Source organism: Pelobates fuscus, chromosome 2, assembly GCF_036172605.1.
Source record: "Pelobates fuscus isolate aPelFus1 chromosome 2, aPelFus1.pri, whole genome shotgun sequence".
Classification (NCBI taxonomy): Eukaryota; Metazoa; Chordata; class Amphibia; order Anura; family Pelobatidae; genus Pelobates; species Pelobates fuscus.
In genome coordinates this window covers 121,845,745-121,870,560 of record NC_086318.1, presented here as the reverse complement: position 1 = coordinate 121,870,560, position 24,816 = coordinate 121,845,745, and the positions used below count along the sequence as shown (strand labels likewise).

The 24,816-nt window shown below is 39.6% G+C and overlaps 1 protein-coding gene across 2 annotated transcripts in view; it reads left to right on the top strand.

The window, feature by feature from the left end:
* Positions 1-1,058: 1,058 nt before the first annotated feature.
* The window catches only part of GOLIM4 (golgi integral membrane protein 4), a 113,255-nt gene continuing 89,497 nt past the window's right edge, over positions 1,059-24,816 (top strand). Inside the window, exon 1 of one of the 2 annotated variants that reach the window (XM_063442616.1) lies at positions 1,059-1,585. In XM_063442616.1, coding sequence (XP_063298686.1) covers positions 1,399-1,585 — 187 coding nt within the window. In that variant the 5' untranslated portion in view covers positions 1,059-1,398. The remainder of the gene's footprint in view (positions 1,586-24,816) is intronic. The other variant, XM_063442615.1, reaches the window with a different exon arrangement.

The window sequence follows — 24,816 nt, the reverse complement described above, 5'->3', positions numbered from 1 at the left end:
CCGAGCCCTGTATGGTCCACGGGTACAGGGAGATTTTGTTTCCTGTACCCGGCCGGACTAAAAGGAAGTGCACACTCAGTGTGCACTTCCTGTTAGTCCAGCCGGGTACAGGAGACAAATGCTCCCTGTACCCGCGGACCATACAGGGCTCGGACACGCTACAGTGAGGGAGTGACAGGAGGGAGCGCTGAGCGCTTCCCTCCTGTCAGCCCCTCTCCTCATGCTGTGCCCAGGCAGTGCGCCCTCATGGAAAAAAGGCAAAGCTGCAGCCGCCTGAGGCTCTCTGCAGAGCGGCTGCAGCATGAGGGGGGCCGGCGGAGCTGGGGGGGATTTCCCCATAACCTGTCCCCTCCGCATGATTTGCTGGGGGGATGCCCCCCCCCATGTCCCCTGTTTCCTACGCCCATGCCTAAAGGGCAGCACTCTACTCTCTCCTCCAGCTCTGCTTCACGCCCACCTTATTTGATTGCTGTTTCCTGTCCTATTGTGTTTTACCCCCCACCTCCTATAGACTGTAAGCTGGTTTGAGCAGGGTCCTCTTCAACCTATCGTTCCTGTAAGTTTTTTGTAATTGTCCTATTCATAGTTAAATCCCCCCTCTCATAATATTGTAAAGCGCTACAGAATCTGACAATAATAATAATAACTCAGAATTTAATGAATAAACCACTTTAAAAAAATCTGTTTGGGCTTTATTCACTTGACTGACACTGAATTGTAGAGACCAGAAAAGCATATTAGAAAAATCAAACTATACAAGCCAAGCTGTGACTGTAGCTGAATTTAAGAAATGCTTACAAATCTACAGTTTAATATATGTTTCTATTTTTCTCCATTTGTTTTTAATTCACTTTAATTTGGGGTTTAGCAAAAAACTCTCTGTGTGCAGACAAGAAGCAGTAGTCCTGCGTTACTTTTGCTTCAATTGTCATCAATCACAGCCAGCCAGGGGGGCTTTAGCCTGACCATATTGTTCTCCTTGTCTGGTAGCAATAAAGCAAGAAAAAAAAAAAAAGAAAAAAAAAAAGCTTTTGGCAGAGAGAGAGAGAGATAGTTTTAGTCTGAGCTGAGCTGGAGAGAGAGGGAGAAAGAGAGCTAGAGGGCCCAGCATAGTTTGCAGTTCACATTGCTAGGATGTTTTAATAAGAGCCAGCCTTCCTTTGTGTGCAAGCTTTCTGTGGCAAGGAAATAGCAGAAGGACGATTGTGTCTTGCTAGGCAGAGCTGGAGAGGGGCACAGGGACATGCTGAGGCTCTGCTAACATTCCTGACTCATTATAAGTTTCTGTTGGGGCTGTGCACACAGGATACAAAGTTGCAAGCAGGGGGAGAGAGAGGCTACCTGCCTGCCACATAGTGTGCTATGATTGCACTCCAGCCTGCCCCATGACCAGGGACTATGGGAAACGGTATGTGCTCCAGAAAACAGAAGAGGGTCTTCCAGGCTCTCGCCTTCCTAGTTGTGGTTGTTGGATTCATCTATGGAGGAATGCTGAATTATGATCTGCAGAAGCAGCTAAAGAAAGTGGAGGCTGTAGCTGGGAAATACCAGCAGCATCAGGAGTCCTTATCAGCACAGCTGCAAGGTAAGGGTCACATTATATTGGGAGAGACATGGGTGGATATGTCATTTCTTACAACGGTTGCTTTGGGCTGAGAGTTATGGGAGTCAGTAGTGTTTGAAGAACCACCTATCGCTCAGGGCTGGCTGGGTGTTCCATGTGTACGTACAGTCCCATGCTGTGTTTGCTAGTCTGCAGTGTTTATTAAAGTTGCTGTAAGATTCCACAGAACCATGGACTTCTAGTTACAGTGTATTTTTACGGTTGGCTTTGGCTTTTTTTTACTTTATGTAAATGTTAATGTCTCCTAAAAGGATACCTAATGTATCTGATGCAACTGAAATAAACCATGATTTGTGGACCAGAAGTGGTGTGTGACCTGTTGAAGCAAACTTTTAGAAAAATGAATGTGGAAGCGTGAGCTGTATTGTAGTGTGATGTTTTGTCCAGTGTCCAGTGTTTGGAATGTTAGTGTATGCAGCACGTTTTTGATTTGTGTATTATGTTCAAAATGAAACAAGTTTAACCCCTTAAGGACACATGACATGTGTGACATGTCATGATTCCCTTTTATTCCAGAAGTTTGGTCCTTAAGGGGTTAAGCTGTTTGATACATCTCTGAACAATTAGTTGTTTGTTTGTCGTCGTTCTCCCCCCTTTCATTCATTAATACTTTTTTTTTCCAGGAGGATATGGAAATCAAAGAAGGCACAGTTATTTTATTAGAAAACTGCATGCATTCGCTGGGTTTACAGCCCCCAGTGCTGCATGGTATTGTTAGATGTGAGAAAGTGTTTGCAGATGATCTAACTGCATGTCCCACTTATCTGAAAGGAATGTCAGACATCACGATCCCCTACCTCTAAAGTAAACTTTTAATACCCTTTCCTCCTCCCCTCCAGGCTGCTAGACGTGTCCATATTCTGGGAAGTCTCAGAACTGAATGGCTCATCCCTACTCCGCTCTTTTGTTGGGAAAACTGTCCTACACTAAAATAATAAAAAATAAATGAGTCATGGCTTATATCCTCAAGGTGAATTAGAATATGTGCAGATATTCAGAAAGATTAAGGCTGTATATCTGATGGAATTCCTCATGTGAAAATGTTTTTTTATTTTATTTTTTATTTTGTGTCTAAATAAAACTGTATATCAGGAAAAAAAAATAATAAAAATATATTTATTTATTTATTTTGGTTTCCTAGTAGGATGACAAATTATTCAGCAGGAACATGCTGTAAGATTGATATAATAATGATGTCCCTTTATTTATGGACCATTTTCAAATCCTTTAATATGCCTGTACTTTTTTGGCCTATTCAAAAGCATTTTGAATGCAAAGCAGCTGTGGTGTTTGATTTGTTTTGAACAAGGCACTTTTTCTAAATGGGTGTGCTTTTAGCAGTCACAGGAAAAGTCAAATTCTAAAGCATGTGCCCAGGGCTTGACAGCCATGGACATAGATTGTAGTAAGATACCACGCAAATATACACACCAAACAATGCACAATGAAATGGCACAGCTAAGCAATATCCATTAGCACATGGATTGTATACCAGAATGACTGGGGGCAACCTTCAGAAATTTCCTTTTTGTGCTAGTCCATATTCGGAACACTTATTGCATGGCTCATCAAGACACATTTAGTATTCTTTAATAAAATAGGGATTTGACAGTTAATTAGAAATGTTAGGCCAAACTGGGAAAATTGTTAGCTCAGTTATTTGGGCCTAAAATTTGCAAGTCTTCAATCAATTTCTGAACTACTGTTTTCATTTCTAACTCTGTGTGTGTGTGTGTGTGTGTGTGTGTGTGTGTTCATACACTTTATAAAAAGAGTAAATCAATTAATTTTACAAATTACACTATAAAAACACAACGAATATATGACTGTAATTGAGATCAAGTCCCAATATGGTCAGCCTAATTTTTGGACTTTTTGTTTGTTTGTTTATTATTAAATAAACCATGAAATATTGTTTTGAGGAATATATGAACCATTGATATCTACTCCTACCCATCGATTTAAGCGCTTATTCCACATCTCACCCAGGATTGACAGAGTTCTGCTACTGTCCAGCTTATGCTTTGCCAATAACTTTTTAGTAGTTTTCTTATGACATATTTTTTGTAAATGGCAAAATGCAAGTAAGATACAATCATTATTTGTAGCTAATCGTTAATAGATTATGCATAAGTGTTTGCACTATGTTTGTATATTAATTTATTTCTAGTGTAACTGCATTTTGGTTGTGGCCTGGACCTGCTTTTTTTGAATATTTTTCATGTGCGTGTAATTAGTTTTATGTTGATTAAAATGCAGTTCATAAAGTTGAAACTCAAGTTTAACAGATAAGTGTATTAGAAAATCAAGATTTCTCAACATCTATGTTTGACAATTCAGCTAAATCACACATACAACTGCCACTCAAAACACCAGAAACAAAAGCTGGCAAAAAGTTTTATTTTTTAATTAAATTTTTTTTTTATATTGTTTGCTAATTCTTTTTTTAAATGTGTGTGTGTTTTTAATGTTTATTTTTTCCTCTTGGTCAAGTGTAGGAGATAAGATGTAGATTTTTTTAGAATGTTTGTTTTTTACTATCTATTTCTTTTTTTAGTTTTGTGTATCGTTGTCTACTTTCCCTCAATCATAAATGGGTCACAATTTGATGCATTATTTGTCTGCAAATTCAAAGGAAATCTATGCGCTGCTGAAGTTTGCCTTGTCACCTACGGAGTTTTCTCTGATTTGTGTTTTGTTTTTTTAAGCCATTAACAGTTTAGTAACCATGCATCAGGAGTAAGACTGTGCCTTTAATACTGTCTGTGTCACAGCTGAGCTCTGGGCCGAACACATGGTACCCTCTCCTAGCTGACCCGGTGCCAAACCGTCATACTGTGTCATCTAATGCAGGGATCAACATGATTATATGGCTCTCTTACTCACAGACAACATATAGTACACTGGAAAGAATGAACATGAACCTAAATTGTATTATGATTAATGTAGGGGGAGAACAAGGTTATAAAACTTTTTTGTTTGGTATGCACTGGTGGAGATAGTATGTCATAGTGTCTGTGAATGTGAGTGGAATCAAGATTTTTTTAATATATATTTTGGAGTCTGTGGAAAGGTGCCCACACACCACTGGGAAACACCACTTCCTGAGAAGTCCAGAATTAAAGGAACACTTATTTTGATATATGTATATTTTTTTTTGAACTTTTTTTTTTTCTTTTTTTCTTTACAACTTAATAAATATATCGCCAACGAAAACATATTTGTAGTATTTTGTGCATGTTTTCTTTTGCGGGAAAAATGCTTGCAAAAGCTGCAGACTTGCCTTTGAAACAGCCCTTTCACAGCATCTGTGCTGGACCTGCGCATTCGATCGCAGTTTTTCTGTGCGTCTCAATGTGTGGTTATACAGTTGATTAAGAAGAAAAGAAGGCAGGCAATAGAAGAAAACATTGGTATGTGTTTGCCCCAATTATAAAAATGCAGAGCTCTTTTGAAATTGGCACTTTTATGTCAGACTCCAGACACACCATGCACTTCATCAAACGGGATTTTGCCTATACTAGTTGTCCCAGTTGTCGTGTATTATTGGTATAGTATTATGAGCCCAATGATGGAATTCATTACTGCCATTGGAGCATCATAAGTGCAGACTAATGTCTTGGGTAATAGGATCAGGTGGATCATGCTATCTGCCTGGGTGATGGTTTAGTTACTTCTGACATGTCTGTATTATTATTTTAGATGTTACCTTAACCCCTTAAGGACCGCAGACGTACTAGGTACGTCCCACAAAAACGTTCCTTAAGGACTACGTCGATGTCGAGGCATCCTTAAATACGTCTCCTGGCTGCCGGGCCACCGAGTGATCGCTCCCCAGGAGCGATCACTTTTGGATTGCCCCATGTGGTGCCCAGCAGTGTAGCCGAGCATCGGAAGCCAGCGGCAGGCTTCCGATGTTCTGCCTGTGTGCTGAGTGCCTTGAGGTGTCGAGGCACTCAGTGAAGACTTAAGAAATAAATTACAGAGTGGAAACCTGTACATATAGTAAAAATAAAAATACGGACAGGCAAATGAAAATGTAAAACCCATACATTTATATTATATTAAATTTTATCGGCATAATACATTATGCTTGACATTAACATTAGCATGACACCTATTTGGTGGTCATGACATATTTGTAGAGTACAAAATTATATTTATAATATGCTAAATGATTTGCTATGAAATTAAGAAATCAGCAAAACATGTAACGCTCGTTAATTTTGAAAAAATAAAAAGGGTTTGGAAATAGCCAAGTGCTACTTGTACTTATTGCCCTATAACTTGCTAAAAAAACAAACAAAAGCTAACAACATGTTAACATTGTGTATTTCTAAACTCAGGACAAAATTTAGAAACTATGTAGCATGGTTGGTTTTTGGAGGTTGTAGATGCGTAACAGATTTTAGGGGTCAAAGTTAGAAAGTTTGTTTTTAAAACTTTTTTTCCATCATATTTTATAAAAAAAAAATTTATAGTAAATTATATATGATATGATATGATAAAAATAATGATATCTTTAGAAAGACCATTTAATGGCGAGAATAACTGTATATAATATAAGAAAGAGGAAAATTAAAGCTAAACACAAACACTGCAGAAATGTAAAAACAGCACTTGTCCATAACGGTAAGAAAATTGAAAAACAGTCTGGTCACTAAGGGGTTAAATGGACACTCCAGACCACTAAAATACTTTAGTTTGCTGAAGTAATTTATGTATGATGAATGCTTAAAGGAACACTATAGTCACCTAAATTACTTTAGCTAAATAAAGCAGCTTTAGTGTATAGATCATTCCCCTGCAATTCCACTGCTCAATTCACTGTCATTTAGGAGTTAAATGACTTTGTTTCTGTTTATGCAGCCCTAGCCACACCTCCCCTGGCTATGATTGACAGAGCCTGCATGAAAGAAAAAACTGGTTTCACTTTCAAACAGATGTAATTTACCTTACATAATTGTATCTCAATCTCTAAATTGAACTTGAATCACATACAGGAGGCTCTTGCAGGGTCTAGCAAGCTATTAACATAGCAGGGGATAAGAAAATCTTAATTAACCCCTTAAGACCGGAGGGCGTACTATTACGTCCTTTTAAAAGCGGCTCTAAACGCCGCCGGACGTAATAGTACGCCCTCCGGTTTTTAGTAACTTACCCGGTCGCTGGCGGTCCCACGCCGGCGATCGCGGTTCGGGGGACTCCCAGGGAGCCCCCCGCGGCACGTCCGCCCTCCAGGAGCCCTCCCGGCCATGTGAGAGTGAGGTCCTTGCGAGGACCTCACAATCACATGGCCGGTATAGCTGCCTGCTGCATTGCCAGCAGGGGGACCAACTGTAATGACAGTTGGTCCCCCTGCTGGCTGAAAATCAAATAATTTTTTTTTAAAACAGTGTAAAAATAAATAAATTATATACTTAGATCATATATATATATATTATATATATATGATCTAAGTATATATATACACATACACATACACCGTCTAGGTGTATTTTAATATTAATATATCTATAATTATATATATATATTAATATCAAATTACACGTAGACTGATACTGATTAAATATATATATAATTATTGTTATATATATATTTATAAATAATATAAAAAAAATTAATATGTAAATACGTAAAAAAATAAAATAAAAAAATAATTAAAAATAAAATATTAAAAAATATATAGATGTGTTTTATTTCGTTCTAACTGTATTCTGATATTAATATATATTTATATCAAAATACACTTATAATGAAATAATATATATATCTATATACATAAATATATACGTATATATCACTATATATATATACACCTATATATAAATAAAAATATTAAAAAAAAAATATATATATATATATATATATATACACACATGTATATATATACATATATTAATTCTACACATATATTTATGTAATAATTTTACATAATTAGGTATCCTAATTAATTACAATTAGCGGGACCTGCCTGACCACCCATGCCGAAAGTATAGGGAATTTAATTTGCTAGCACTATATTTAACCCTATAACTTTCCAAGACACCATAAAACCTGTACATGGGGGGTACTGTTTTACTCGGGAGACTTCGCTGAACACAAATATTAGTGTTTCAAAACAGTAAAATGTATTACAACCATGATATCGCCAGTAAAAGTGACGTTTTTTGCATTTTTCACGCACAAACAGCACTTACAGGGACGATATTATTGCTGCAATACTTTTTACTGTTTTGAAACACAAATATTTGTGTTCAGCGAAGTCTCCTGAGTACAACAGTACCCCTCATGTACAGGTTTTATGGTGTTTTCAAAAATTACAGCGTCAAATATAAGGCTTGTGTTTAATTTTTTTCACATTAAAATTCGCCAGATTGCTTACGTTGCCTTTATGACCCTATGGTAGCCCAAGAATGAAAATTACCCCTATGATGGCATACCATTTGCAATAGTAGACAACCAAAGGTATTGCAAATGGGGTATGTCCAGTCTTTTTTAGTAGCCACTTAGTCACAAACACTGGCCAAAATTGGCATTTTTTGCATTTTTCACACACAAACAAATACAAACGCTAACTTTGGCCAGTGTTTGTGACCAAATGGCTACTAAAAAAGACTGGACATCGCTTATTTGCAATACCTTGGGTCGTCTACTATTGCAAATGGTATGCCATTATGGGTGTAAATTTATTTCTTGGGCTACTATACAGTCTCAAAGGCAAAGTAACCAATCTGGCGAATTTCAATTTCAAATGTAACACGCTATATTTGACCCTGTAACTTCCCAAAACACCATAAAACCTGTACATACGGGGTACTGTTTTACACGTGAGACTTTGCTGAATACAAATATGTGTATTTTATTGCAGTAAAAGCAAACAGTATTATGACATTGACAGTTAAAATGTCATGTAGAACGAAAGAAATCAAAAAAAATCTTATTTTCTCCCATTTTTTTCATATTAAATTATGTTTCATAGCTAAATATTTGATATTAAATGAAAGCCCTGTTTCCCCTGAATAAAATGATATATAATAAGGGGGGGTGCATTTAATATGAAAGAGGTGAATTACGGTTGGACAGACATATAGCGCAAATGCCAGGTTTTGTTTACGTTTTGTTTCGTTCACAACTTGTACATTTGGCTGCGGTGTTAAGGGGTTAAACAGAACTTGCAATAAAGAAAGCCTAAATAGGGCTCTCTTTACAGGAAGTGTTTATGGAAGACTGTGGAAGTCACATGCAGGGAGCTGTGACTAGGGTTCATAAACAAAGGGATTTAACTCCTAAATGGCAGAGGATTGAGCAGTGAGGCTGCAGGGGCATGTTCTACACACCAAAACTGCTTCATTAAGCTAAAGTTGTTCAGGTGACTATAGTGTCCCTTTAACTCAAGAGGTAGACCGTTACCCAGAGCATCTGCAAAGACTTCTTGCTGAACTGCATTGGGAGAGCTTGGAAAAGTTTCAGATTAGATCTGCAGGTTTTGCAAGCCGTTTTAGATATAACCCTTTCCCCTTAATTAAATGCATGCATGTTTTTATTGTGGTATATCTACTAAATAATATATATCTAAATCAGTGTCCCCATGGATATTGAAAAGGCAGAGAAGTCCATGTGTAGTAAATATCACTATTGTGCAGTGCTTAGATGACATCCTTCTAATTGTTTGTTTTTGCTGTATATTATAAACCCTCTGTTGGCATTTAAATTCTATGGGATTTCCACATATTTAGATACACTAGAAGATTTTATATTTTGTTTGAGTGATCTATCTCACAGTATGAGCCTTGTTTGTGCTGGAGTCTATCAGAATGTAACATTGCTATGCCAAATTCCTACATGGTTTACTCAGGTGAAGAACTTTTGTGATTGAATTATCTTTCCATTTTATGCATCCTGTCCTTAATCATCTAAGACCGTATATTGCCACATTTGTGTTTTGTTTTTAAAAATCTTCTCTAGTAGAATTTTGACTATATCAACTGGAAAAATCCATTGTTAAATATTCTTGCATATCTTTCTAACTATGGTCAGTGCTGAGTTTAGCGTGTAAGGGAAAATATAATTTCCAAATATTTCGTTAGTGCATTCTCAGGTATGTTAAGCGCATAAGGTAAAAGTGTGATCAATCTTTAAACATATTAAGCTGAATACAGAAGTATTTATTAAATTGCTAAAACACCAGAATGTTATATTGTATTTTTACAATTTATACATACCACAAACCGTACAAGATCCGGTATGGCAATGTTAATTTGGCAGTTGTGTCTAAAATACTATGATGGGTAACTAGATGTTATTGTGGTGGTAATTATGTGAATTATTTTTCATTTAATAATAAGTTGTTTTAGTAAACATTGTTCTTTCCATTATATTTTTGTTGCTGGGTAATTATTTCATTCTAGTAACTAGCCGTCCCCTTTTAAATGTTTTGCACCTCATACAAAAGCACCACCTTTTAATAATTGCATCTGGGTGTAACCCAAAATGAACCCTGTAATTAGCATGCCTTTCTTCCTGGATTCCTTGCAGTGCTGCTAACTGTATCTCTCCTTATCCTGCTGTCTGATTAAATGATAACCATGTGTCCTTCCTGGTACCTTGTCACTATCCTTGCTCTTTCATCACAATATTTTCTGTTTCTTTTCCTCTTTGCCACTTTTGTTGTTAGTTATGTTTACAACACCCATCATTGGCCCCGCATCAACTGCCCCGCATCATTCCCCCCTCTTTCATCCTAAGTAAAATGTTAATTTCTTATTGCATTTGTTGCTGCAATTCAGGAAAAGTTTTTGGGTCTTCCAAGTCTTATCCTCTGTTAGAATCTGTGGGATCCCCTTACTCTACAATCAGTATTGATACAAATTTGGCAATCACGAATGCTCTGTGACCCCTCCATTGTTTCCTGTTTTCTCGTGCCTAACTCAAACATTTGTTTTATCTGATATAATACACAAATCGATTTCAGTAGCTGAATGCTTCAGTTTTGCTTCCTGGTAGCACTTCCATAAACATGACTTGGTGGCATTGCTAGCTGTGCTTTTATTTATTCAATCTGTTTTTTTTTTTTTTTTTTTTTAAGCTTGTCCAAACCCATAGCTAGAGACTGAAAAAGGTTTTTATGACCCTATATTTCTCATCTCCTTTTGAAGTCTATCATGTCCATCACTTTAGTTACATCTCAGTCTATTAAATCCATCATTAATGTATGTTTATTAATACCATCTGTCTGGTTGTCATTTTTTCTGTGAACATGCCACCGCTTGGCTTTCTCTCTTCCTTTCATTTATTCTTCCATTCTTGTTTTGTTTAACATCCCTTTTGAAACCCCTAGATGTCTTGTAATAAATCAAGATTTGGCCTTACTCAGGAACTAACTTCGCTATGAATGAATTTGGTTATACTCCAATCTACATATATTTTTAAACTCTGTTTTTATCACTGTCTGCTAACTCACACACTTAGGAAAACTATAGCGTAAGGAATGCTAACATGTTTTCCCAATGCTGTAATGTCCTAGTCTCTATTTAGATTGTTGTGGCTGATCAATGTACATACTTCCTGATTAAAGAGACACTATAGGCACCTATACCACTTCAGCTCATTGAAGGGGTCTAGGTGCAATGTCCCTGTTCCCCTTAGTCCTGCAATATAAATGATTGCAGTATTAGAAAAACTGCAATAATTACATTGCAGGACTAAGACAGCCTCTAGTGGCTGTCAATCATCAGTCACTAGAGGCACTTCCTGCTTGCTAGGCGACTGGTAACTTTGCATGAGGACATCCAACATCAGTAAAATGCCAATAGGAAAGTATTCCTTTAACAACCTACCACCTGCATCATCTAATCATGCACTTGGTCACTTCTCTGAAATTAAATTCTACACTGAAAATGAAAATTCCCCCCCCCCCAATCAAGGTGACTAGGGGTCCCAAGCCCCTAGTCACCCCCCCCCACCCAAATCAAACTATCCCCTACCTACCCCCCTCACCCTAAAAATAGTGAGGGGGGGGTAAAATAACTAACCTGTAAAAAAAAAATTAAACTTACCATTTGACGTCTTCTTCTTTTTTTCTAAAATCTTTTCAGCCCCAAAAAAGGGCAAATAAAAAGCCATCATACCCGACCAACTTAAAATAAAAGAAAAAACCCGAGCGCAAAAAAATAATCCATCTTCACCCATGGAGGGCTGCGCGCAGACTGAGCTACGCAGGGCGAGGTTTTTCAAGCCATCCAATCACAGTGCTCTGTGTCATTTTACACAGCGTGGGAAAATTCCGAAGAGCTTTCCCACGCTGTGTAAAATGACAAAGAGCACTCTGATTGGCTTAAACCCACCCATCAGAGTGTTCTTAGCCTAATTGCAGGGAGGGCAAGGCTTTATAAGCCTTCCCCCGCCCTGCGTAGCTCAGTCTGCGCGGAGCCCTCCATGGGTGAAGATGGATTATTTTTTTGTGCTCGGGTTTTTTATTTTATTTTAAGTTCGATGGATATGATGGATTTTTATTTGGTCTTTTTTGGGGCTGAAAAATGAAGATTATAGAAAAAAGACGTCAAAGGGTAAGTTTAATAATAATGTATAATAAACACAGGTTACTGGTTGTGGGGGGATAATGTATAATAAACACAGGTTACTGGTTGTGGGGGGATAATGTATAATAAACACAGGTTACTGGTTGTGGGGGGATAATGTATAATAAACACAGGTTACTGGTTGTGGGGGGATAATGTATAATAAACACAGGTTACTGGTTGTGGGGGGATAATGTATAATAAACACAGGTTACTGGTTGTGGGGGGATAATGTATAATAAACACAGGTTACTGGTTGTGGGGGGATAATGTATAATAAACACAGGTTACTGGTTGTGGGGGGATAATGTATAATAAACACAGGTTACTGGTTGTGGGGGGGATAATGTATAAAAACACAGGTTACTGGTTGTGGGGGGGATAATGTATAAAAACACAGGTTACTGGTTGTGGGGGGATAATGTATAATAAACACAGGTTACTGGTTGTGGGGGGATAATGTATAATAAACACAGGTTACTGGTTGTGGAGGGATAATGTATAATAAACACAGGTTACTGGTTGTGGGGGGATAATGTATAATAAACACAGGTTACTGGTTGTGGGGGGATAATGTATAATAAACACAAAAAAAATGAATGCAGCTTCAGAATTAATCTAAATTGTATGCTGTCTAGGAGGTGGGAGGGTCTGCTGCTTATTGGCTGGAATGTGTCTGCTGACTGTGAGGTACAGGGTCAAAGTTTACTCAATGATGACGAATAGGGGGCGGACCAAACATTGCATATGTTTGCTGTCCGTGGCGAACGCGAACGTGCTATGTTCGGCAGGAACTATTCGCCAGCGAACCGTTCGGGAAATCACTATAGCCAAGTGATAACTCCATTGGCCATTCGTAAGATAGCTGCTAGAGGTGCTTTTTATCTCGGTCTTGCCTAGTGTGCATCACAATATATCAGTATCTCCTCCCTCTGCATGCAGACACTGAACTTTCCTCATAGAGATTCATTGATTCAATTCTTCTCTATGAGGAGATGCTGATTGGCCAGGACTGTGTTTGACTTGTGCTGGCTCTGCCCCTGATCTGCCTTCTTCACAGTCTCAGCCAATCCTATGGGGAAGCATTGTGATTGGCTTAGAACAACACTTCTGATGATGTCAGCAGGCAGCTTGCTGTTCTGAAAAAAACAGGGACAAAACCAGCAGCTTCAGGCTTTAATACAAGTAAGATTTTACTAGATTTAGGGAGGTAAGATGGGGCCAGGGGGACTAGATGGTGGTTTTAACACTATAGGTTCAAAAGTATATGTTTGTGTTCCTGACCATATAGTGCTCTTTTAAAGAGGACTGAACTATTACATTTCATTTTATAATGGCACTTCCCAGATACATATTTGTTATATATAGGTATAAGTAAATAGAGTATTAAAAATCCTTGGATGTTACAGTTCCCCTTTAATTGCTTTGCCATGCCTGCACAGGTGACAGATGGCTTACCTGCTGGCTGATATAACAGCACCCAGGCCTGTTCAACTGTGCATTCATGCATCACCTGCCTGAATGTTCTGTATTCTTTGTACAATCTGTACAATGTATCAAGATATGTGATTAACCTACAGTTTTTTCAAAAATAATAAGTGGGGTGGGGGGGGGGGGGGAACAAGGGTATCATACTTTTAAACATTAATATTAAATATCCATATTCTTTGTTACTCATCAGCTTTAAAATGTGTCTATACTTGATATACTTAATATACTTGTATGTCTTTTAAAATGTAAAACAATGTGGATTATTCAGTTTTTATTTTTCTAGGATGCATTTATTTGAGAGTTGCAGTTGAAGAAAATGTTACGTATTAAAAAATGGAACATGTCACACAACGCTTAAGATGTTATTTCTGGACCTTCATTAGGCACACCTGTGTGCCTCTGTGTCTTTATATGCCAAATCCATGTTTGTTTATATACACAGTAGATGTTCTGTGTAATGGCTTACACATTAAAATGGCAATATTTTGGAAAAAATCATTAGTTTTAATATTTTTATATATGGTGTCTTTCCCCAAAAATTATTAAAATACATTTTAAAATGTATCCAAAAATATTAAAGTGAAGCCTTAAATGGTTATACATGAAAAGTATTTGTTTAAAAATATTACTTACTACACCCCTTATATCATTTTATTTTATCATTATTTTTATGAGATACTGCTTATTTGTATTATGCTATTATAACGAGAAGTAAAATAATCAGGAAAAAAAGGAGTAAACATTTTTTAAAGAGGTATCAAAAGATTGATTATTTTGGTACACTATAGAGCTGGAGGAAGAAAAAGGCACCAAAGTATAAAACGTGGAATAAACCATTTCAGGGCCACCACTAGTGTGGTACAGGCAGTACATATGGAAAAATAATTTAAAAAAATAATAAAATAAAAAAATATATATTTTGGAGGGATATCAAAAATTGCTGGCTTTTCCAGAGAGAGAGGGTGCCTGGGAGGCTGTCTTCTTCGAGTTCTCCATCTCTTGCAAGTAAAGGCTATCAGAGCGTTGCTGCAACACTCTGGCAACACTCAGACTCTGCCTACAGGAGCAAACAGACAGCCCCTACAGTACCACCCGTCCACCAGGTAATGAAGTATGCCCCTCCCTGGCCACAGGTAAGCAAAGTGAGGGGAAAAATTATTAAAGCAAAACAAAAAAAAAATAAACACTCCTCTCCCCTTCACGAAACCGCCACTGTCTCAGCCCTAACACTGTACATACACTACATCCCTTTCACACACAAACTGCATCTACTAGACAAAACCTGCATCCACTATACCTACACACTGCTTACACTATATATACACATACTCCCTCACACACACACTGGATTCCCAATACACACACTACATTCTCTAAACACACAATACATCACACACACACACTCTCTCGCTCTCCCAGAACAACTACAGCTTATTGTATTTGTTCTGGTAAGTACAATCCTTCCCTTCAGGCTTTTTTTGCAGTAAACACTGTTTTTCAGAACAAAATGCAGTGTTTATATTACAGCCTAGGGATAACTCCACTGGCCACTCCTCAGATGGCTACTAGAGGTGTTTCCTGCCATTTTGTGTCTTCACCCTCTGCATGCAGGCACTGAACTTTCCTCATAGAGATGCACTGATTCAATGTATCTCTATAAGGAGATGCTGATTGGCCAGGGCTGTGTTTGACATGTGCTGGCTTTGCCCCTGATCTGCCTCATTGACAGCCCTATGGGGAAGCATTGTGATTGGCTCAGACCACCACTTCTGATGATGTCAGCGGTAGAGCCAGCAGCTGCAGACTTAAATAAAAGTAAGATTTTGCTATATTTAGGGAGGCAAGAAGGGGCCGAAGGACTGATACCGGAGAAACTGACGGAAGCCAAGCACAGAGAGATGGACACAGGTTTCTTCAGGAAGGAAGAGATTCTTTATTCGGTTCACCGATCGGGACTCAGAGGGACTAATGTCACCAAAATACAACAAGTTCTGAGACCCGGACAATAGTGCAGGCTCCTTATATAGGCACATAACTCCTCCCATATTAAGCTCCACCCGCACATTCTCTTAACCAATCAAAACAAATAAGAATTAACTTCCTGCTTGACCGCATGGCTTGTCCAGCACAATGGAGGAGGGGAATACTACATACGGTATTCTTGCACATGCTCCGTACACTACTGATCGTATCTTTACCACGTGCAACCAACCGACCGATACGTCAGCATATGCACGTACACATGCCACGTGGTAATCTCTGCCTACTAAATTTATTTTTACCGAGATTCCACCACAGGACTAGATGGTGGTTTTAACACTATAGGGTCAGGAATACATGTTTGTGTTCCTGACCCTATAGGGTTCATTTAAGTGTATGCGAGATGGTGATGAAATGAATGTAAGGTCTGCCATGTGGTCAGGCTTTATGCGAGTCTCTGGGGCCCAGGCCTTGGCATGTGTAAGGGGCACCAAAATTTATGATGGCAGTCCTCAACAGTTTTATACAAGAAAGGGGTGTATGTGCACACAACCAAAGTGAATATGAAAGTAAACATATGGTGAGATTTATCAAGCAGCGTTATTAACTAAAGTGAAATTTCTCAGGAATTTAAAGTGAATTTCAAATGTAAAGCCAAAGTAGCTGAAATGTAAGCATAGTTTACTTTAAATTCTTGCACCTGCAGAATGAGCACTGTGAGGTAAATTTAAACACCTTTCCCATGTGATCTTAGGGGGGCAGGGACCTAAATTGTTAAACACTAGTGTCATGAATACGTGTGTCATCCTGATACTATAGTGTTCTTTTAGATTTAAAATTCACTTTGTATTTCTGGAAATTCTCCCTTTAGTAAATAACCTTTATATGTTTTCTAAAAAGTAATGAAATAGTCAATAGAAAACAGATTTAATTGGTTTCCATGGCGATTGCCATTTCAGAGGGTTGCATTTTGAAAATTGGTGCAAACTCCTTAAAGAGAGACAAACCTCATGGAAGCCAATGTCATCGGCAGGGATATTCCACTAGTAATTGTCCCAGTTTTATGTCTCTCCATCGCTTCTCATAAAGTGACTCTTTGATAAGGCTCCCTTTTAGACTGTCAATGTTTCTTACTGTTTAAGAGCTTACCTCACTCAAGATTAGTCATATGTAAAGAACAAGTTGTTTACAAAATGAAAGAAAAATAAATACTAACAATACAATAAAATGTAAATCCATATATGCAAATACTTTCCAAGGCCAATATTACCGTATACAACTTTCAGTTGATTAACTAGAAATGCATTTTAAATTTTATCAAACAAGGGAGGGTTTATAATGTAATGAACACAATGTGGTTATTCATCAAAGATAAAGGGTAGAACATTTGTTTAACTTTGTGGTTTCAGCCTTAACCCTTTTAGTGTTCTTATTGCTTGGGGTAAATTAACTTCAGTGTTTGCAGTAGAAAAGTGGTTTATTGGGAATGTAACATCTAACACAGTAGCATCTGGAATTTGCAGAACTCCATAATTAAGTGCTTTGTAATCAGAAGCCCTGGGGGGTTGCTCTCATCCCCAGTGTAGTCTCTCTGATTCATAGTAGAGGGTAGGAGGGGGGAGAGGAGGGCACATGGTGGGTCAGGGACAAAAGTAGGGGGACAGTTATAAAACGTGTGTGTGTGTGTGTGTGTGTATGTATGTGTATACACACACACGCTCCCTTAATCCCTCTGCAAAGTGCATTCTCAGCCAGGTAGGTAATGTAGATGTATCCTCACTGTCCGTTGAGCTCGCATCTACCACATGAATTGAAGAATCCATGTCTTTTCTGCCCCCCTCCCCCCATACCGTTCAATCTATGTCTCTGTTCATGTCCTTTTTCTATCATGTCATGGACACACACACATTCTCTCACATACACTCACAAATTACTAATATATTATTATTTTAATTTGTCCACCAAGCCACCCTACTTTTAGGAGAACTGGAGTAGATCTGTCCCCGTGGACCACTGGGGCAGCTGTGGGCACATCAGAGGCGGTGATGGAGCTGTAATCTTCCTGCTCTGCTCCCTCGCACGTCGTCTACTGATGCAGGGAACCGGAATAGGATTCTGGCTCCTGGCATCAGTAGATGGCGTGCGAGGGAGCAGAGCAGGAGGATTACAGCTTCCTCGCCGCCTCTGAGGTTCTCACAGCCGCCCACCTCAGGGGTTCATAATCTGCTTCCTCCATGACAGGAGGAAGCACCGGGAATGTCCATGTGGTAATTTTAGGATAGATACAGCCAGGGCTGGCCTTAGGTCTTTAGGCGCCCTGTGCGAAAAAAAACACACACAGAGACAGACACACACTCAGACAGCCTCACACACACAAAGTTAGACATACAGAGGCAGACAGCAACACAAACAGTCACACACACAGTTACATCTTTCCATTATGGGCTGGAAGAGGGGAGTGGAGGCATTGCAGCTCCTGGAGTCTGGATGTTGGGGAAGCAGGGACTCCTTCCTGTGCCCCCGACCGGCAAGTCTTTTGGGTGCTATAGCTCCGCCCCACAGTCGTTTGACCCCACCCCCACTGCATGGTAAGCCCCACCACAATGTTTTTTTGTTGTTGTTGTTTTTTTTAAACTGTCCAGGGTGGACAATAATGAAGTCCTCCACGCGGCTAGCTGGACCTGTGTGAACTGTGCTCCCACACCCCTTGATACATTTGGCCCTGCATTTATGAGGGACACACAAGGGGGGTACGGTATGATGTAGGGGGGGCATGGCACTGGGCTGCCTCATCCCCTTTTGAAAGTCAAAAGATTTTTTAAATTTATTTTTAGGTAACATTGAAATGTTAGCATAGGGATAATTAACCACTTTACTGACTGTAATGTCAAAAAAGCCACAATGAATATAAGGGGTTTGTATACCCAGCAAACCAGTGGTATTAAAACAAACCTGTCATTGTGTCCATGCAATTATATCAAGAACAATTCAAGTCTCGTTCGAGAGAGCAAATGTGTTTTACTCCATTGTGGTAAATAAATGTGCTCATCCTTTGCATGGCTGTCACTGCAGGGACCTCTGATCTGTTATTTTATTGCTCACAGACTGTTTTTTTTTTTTTTTTATTGTATAAATATATAAAATGCCACCAAAATTTCCCGACACCATGAGCTAAAGGTTGGTTTGTGGTAGCGGTGTGGACTTCAGCATTAAGAGACATTCAAAGCTCCAAAAAACAGATGTTTGTTACTCATTGTAGTGGTCTGGGTGCAGTGTACCTGTTCCACTTAGTCCTGCAATGTAAAACATTGCAGTTTTTGAGAAACTGCAATGATTACTTTGCAGGAATAAGACTGCCTCTAGTCACTGTCTATTAGATGGCCACTAGAGGCGCTTCCTGGATTCTAACAGAGTTTGACTCTGTTAAACAATGCTGGACATCCCCACACTCTTCATGAGTGTGTCAGTGAAACCACATAGGAAAGCATTGAGGCAATGCTTTCCTATGGGAAGGGCCTAATGCACTTGCGGTGCTCGATGCGCATGCGCATTAGGTGCCCCCCGTCGGATGACGTTGGAGGAGGTGAAGCGTGATACAGCACCAAGAGACATTAGTGCTTGAATTGGGTAAGTGAATAAAGTTGTGTTGTGTTTTTTTTTTTTACATTTTGTAATTCTTTATTTTTGTAGTGCATTGATAGGCATACAAGTTTTGAATGACATTTTGTGAGAAAATAGACAATACAAGTCATAACAGTGATACACAAAACATCAAGAGATACTGCACTATTTTGGTAAAGTAGATCATGCTAAATCTATGCATACATTTTATTTTTTTAACTTTAGGTCAACTATATTTTTAAAAAGAAGCACTGGTTAGATCTGCTTAAAATGAGGGCATTAGGCCCCTGAGTAGTTGCTAGTCATTCCTAACTGTGGGGTAGGGGGGCTAAGATGCACATGGTTCGTTATATCACAGAGTGAAAAATCTGGGACTTAGACTTAGTCATAGACATAAACATAATACAGTTCTGTGGTATGTGCTGTGGAACCTCTCTCTGGCGTCCGCTGCATGTGGGTCCCTGCAATGCGTCTATGCCAGGGCTATGTACTCTGTTCCGGGTAGCTCGCTCATCCAATGCCTGTCAGGGGTAGCCCACCTCTCTGTAGTGTGGCCGGGCCGTAAAGGTTTCCCTGCCCGTATGTCAATACTGGTGGCTGGCTTGCGTGCAGTGTCCGCAGCTGGAGTGGAGTGGGGCATTGCGATACTCTGGATTCCGGAGCCGTCAGGTACATCTGTGTGGTCATGCTCTTCAGTTGTGCCCTGTGTCCCTGGTGATGTGTCATGTGGATGTTTGGCTTCTTGTGCAGGGGTTGGGTGCGTCGCTCGGTCCGCCGCCATTTTAATGCCCGGTTTGCTGTTGTGGCTTTTAGATTCCTTCTCCCTTGTTGAGGCAGCTTTTTGGGTGGATGGCTGCTGGGCATTTTAGAGGCAGATGGGTGCATTCTGCTCTCTAGCTTGCGCCAACATTTTGCGACGATTTCGTTTAGTCTGAGCTCGAGGTCAGGCAGCTGTCTTCCTTTCTCAGGGGAGGTCTGTACTGCCATTTGCCTGGGGCTATCTGTCTCTTCTCGTGGTTGAGCAGGCTTGCCCTCAGACCCCCCAGCAGGCTGGTAGGTGCCGGGATTTCCCTCACCGGCGGGAGGGGGGAGTGGGCTGTGCTGTGATGGGCCCTGCGAGGACATGGAAGCTCGAGGGTAGAGGGATCGGCCGCCTCCCCTTCTCCCTCGTGTAGTAGTCCTCCATCTTCCCGCGGTCCAGAACCGCCAGACGCCGGTCAAACTCCGGTGGCTTAATAAGTGTGAGGGTCCATACGAGCGTTGTGAGCAGTACAATCCTTTTTTTTTTTTTTATGTAATTCGTAGTTTTTTGATGGTTTGGGTAGTTTTCCCCAGGAGCTCGTAAAAAGCGTCCGGCTGGCTCGGCAGTTAGGCTCCGCTCCCTCCCCCCCCCCCCCCGTTGTTTTTTTTTTTTTAAATTGTATTTAAACCTGTTATGTTCTACACGGGGGAAGGGGGCACCAGAGGGCACTGTAGTGTTAGGAATACAGATTTGTATTCCTTAAACTATAGAATGCCTTTGAAGACTAATTTATGTGAGTATTATTGCTGTGAAGAAATGTTATACACTCAGACACAGGACTCTGTGAAAAGATGGATTTTAGGAAAGAAAAGATGGACAGAGTGACTGTCCCCTCTAAACAGGGACACTTTGGGTATGCAATTGGCACTTGGAAAAACCCATGTAAGTGTCAAACCATTCACAACTTATCTGGGAAATTGCATGAAGGGACTTCTAGCACCAAAACTACAACAGCATGTTGTAGTGGCTATGGTGCATAGAGTGCCCCTTTAAGTAAACTGTGGTCCTTTGATTCTAAACAAGACCACCAGCAAATATGTTAACCATATATGCAATGTACTAGTAAAGTGCTTTGTAAAGGCCTTCCGCCCACAAACAAGTCCACTTTCAAGAACTCTGTAAGTAGCCTCATCATCTTGGTACGTGAAAAGTAAAGTTCACTGACCTGTAATTTGATCTTAACATGTGACTATATTCATAGAAAATCTAACTTAACCCCTCCTCCCTTTCCATCAATGGAATATGTGTGGTACTAATCAATGATCTGTAACTGTATTCATGAAGAACATCCACAATACCATATTTTAGGAATGGTTTGTTACATGTGTTTATAATGATCTAATTTGTCAAGCATTCCGTTGGTTGCATAAGCATCATGCAGCATGTATCCTGCAATATCATGGGAGATCTCCAATACTTTGGAGGTTCTCGTAATAGTGTATAATTTTGCCATTTAACACAACAGCATGAAACTCGTGCAAATGGGGTTTAAATAGAGTCATTCACTTCAAATAATCCCTGAATACCATATGGTAAAATAGGCATTAACAAAGATACAGTAACTGTCAAATTAAAACCATCTTAAAGAACATTTTAAGTGTGCTGTTGAGGAATGATTTGTCATAGACTGCAGCTTTCCACCTCATCTGTAGACAACATATCATCTTTAACAATGATTATTTTCTTTCCAACCTAGATGGCAGTGAATGATTTGCCTGAGAGCCCGTAAGTCCCTCTTGTGGCTGTCTGGTAGACGGCCACTAGAGGAAGAGTTAAAGGAACACTATAGGGTCAGGAACACAAACTTGTATTCCTGACCCTATTGTGTTTAACCTTCCATTTAGGTGGCTTGCTCCCCTCTGGGTACCTACATTATCCCTTTAAAATAAGCAATCTCATAACAGGGGCATTGTTGGGGGTGGGACTGATGGAGTGGAACCCAGAGTGTTTTTAAAAAAGCACCAGGTCAAATGTTGTTATAGTTTTGTTATTTACCCAGAGTCTTCTGTAACCGTGAGTGAGAAATAACACCTTCAATTATATAAAGTGTAACCATGCCATTTCAACTCACCACATTTGCAGTTACTTATACAGCACAGTGTGGGGGTATTAATAGGGGTGCATGTATTTAATGCAGTGGGTTGAATGTTGATACAGCAGGTGTGTAGTTTATAAATACATTTGTGATACTTGGTGTCACAATGCGATGTATAGCACAGATTAAGATCTATAGGTTTAGGAGGGGCCATAACATTTACTGTTGGGCTGAAACCCCTGTTATTTTTGCCATCTAGGCAATGCCCTTGGTCAGTACCCTATAATTATCACAATAATCTGTGTAATAACTGTGATAAACCTGAAAAACACACTTTGATTTCTAAATGTAATTGCTAATCTAGAAGCAGAACTGTTAATTGACAGTTCCATCTCCCCAATAAACAATATTAAACACTTTACTAAGTTGAGGAATGCAACAAAAGTACGTAAAGAGAATTATACAGTTCTATGTCCACCATAATAAAAATTTATTCTCATTATTAATATATACATATTACTACTCTTGGCATTTATATAGCGTCCACAAATTCTAGAGTGCTTTTCAATTCAATGTGGGGATATAACAAGAAACAAGTAAGAAAGAAAGTATTACAAGTGTTAACATGAAACGAGGAAAATGAGGACCCTGCTCCAACCAAACTTACAATGTAGAGGAGATGAGGCATAAAATACAAGAGGAAGAAGGCTGCTCATACTTGCTCTGGCATTTGCAGAAATATGCTATACAAATATGAATGGGCATCTCTTCCATATTGTAGTATGTGTGCATATTGCACCATGGAGGTTAACTTATATTGCAGAATAAGGACATGCAGTCATACACTGTCCATTTAATAAAAAGGATTGAGAATAGTCAGACCAGTAGCACAACCAATAGCTAATGCTTAGTAAGCTGTTAAATTGTGAAGAAAAAGCTCATAAGACAGTGTTTTTGGAAACCTAGCTAATACTAAACTACATAATACTAAGATTTTGGTGTTTTGCAAAGGTGCAGGTATCCTGAACATAAACCCAAAAGGCCTTAGTGGTGGTTGACAGAAAATGTTTGTTTATTTTGTAAATTTTAATGGAAAAATCAGGGCACATTGCTCCATCAAATCCCATATAGATAAAAAAAAATTGATTTATTGTGCAATCATACACCAGAAAATGTGTCAACGTTTCAGTCCTCTATGTTCTTGACCTTGAGAAATATGCCATAGAGGAGTGAAACGTTGACACATTTTCCGGTGTATGATTGCACAATAAAGCTTTATCTACAAAGCTTTCAGGCAGTAATGTATGTACCGTGAGTCATTTGCCTTGGGTAGCAAATAGCAGCCCCCCAAACGCCCCGGCGAATGCCTTGTTAGCTTCGTGTCCTGTGGGGCCCAAGCGATGGCCGACTGGCCACCTTTTGGCCCCGCCGGAGGCAGGTGGCACCTGGTATGCAGCGAGGGAGCAATGATCTGTAAGCTCTTCCTGCTCAGCTCCCTCGCGCGTCACTTAGTGAAGCCAGAAGCCGGAATATGACGTCAGTCCAGCTCCCGGGTTCACTTAGCGGTGAGCGAATGAGTTGAGGAGGAAGATCATAGTTCCCTTGCCTCCTGCGTGCTCATACACCTACCTAGCAGCCCCAACAGCCAGCCCAGCAGCCCCACTTGACTCCAGCTAAGGAATCCACTCCAGCTCTCCCAGGTAGGCTGGATTTAAATTAACATTTTAAATAAATCATATTTTGTGAGTGTTGGGTCAAATGTGTGAGTGTGAGTGTGTGAATGTGTTTGTGTCTGTCAGTGAGTGTGTGTGTTTGAGTAATAGTGTGTGTCTGTGAGTTTGTCAAATCAGTGAAAGTGTGTGTGTCCCAATGTCTGTATCTTTCAGTGAATGAATGAAAGACACTTTCTCACTGAGACATGCAAAGTGCTTGCGGTCTTGACAGGAAGGGGTGCCCGAGTTTCGTCCTACCTAGGGCAGCACAAATCTAAAATAAACCACTACTTTCAGGGCATGTGGTGTCTGTAAATTTTTATATTCTAAAACATTCTAGGCACAATGAGCTGACATGGTCTGGGTGCAATGTCCCTGTCCCTCTTTGTCCTGTAATGTAAATCATTGCAGTTTTAGAGAAACTGCAATTAATGCATTGTAGGACTAAGACTACCTCTAGTGGCTGGCACTCAGACAGCCTCTAGAGGCACTTAATACTTGCTAGGCGACTTTTGGACAACTAACTGATGCTGGACGTCCTCACGCTGCTTGGTTAAATCTCCATAGGAAAACAAAAATCGTAGTGCGTGAAGTCTGTATGCGCAGTGTTTCAGTATAATGCTCTCAGCCAATAATTCAATTACAGAGATATTTAAATTGTTCTAGTGTAACTACACCTGCAGCAGTTGTTATTGATCTCCCAGCCACAAACTAGAGTTCTGGGCTGGCTTAGTACAATGTGTGCAGCTTTTGTGTTCATTATTAGTGTGCATAGTATGTGAGCATTCCTGCAAGTACAGGCTGCTTGCTTGTTCTGTGTGCACAGTGCTCGCACCCACACGGCCTGATCCATTCCCCGTACCAGGTCAACGGGTGTGCTTCCTCTTTCTCTTCCCATCTCTCTAAGCTGGTTATATTTTAGTGCTTATCTCTGAGAAGCATTGGGTTCATTGATTAATCCATTTCTGTCC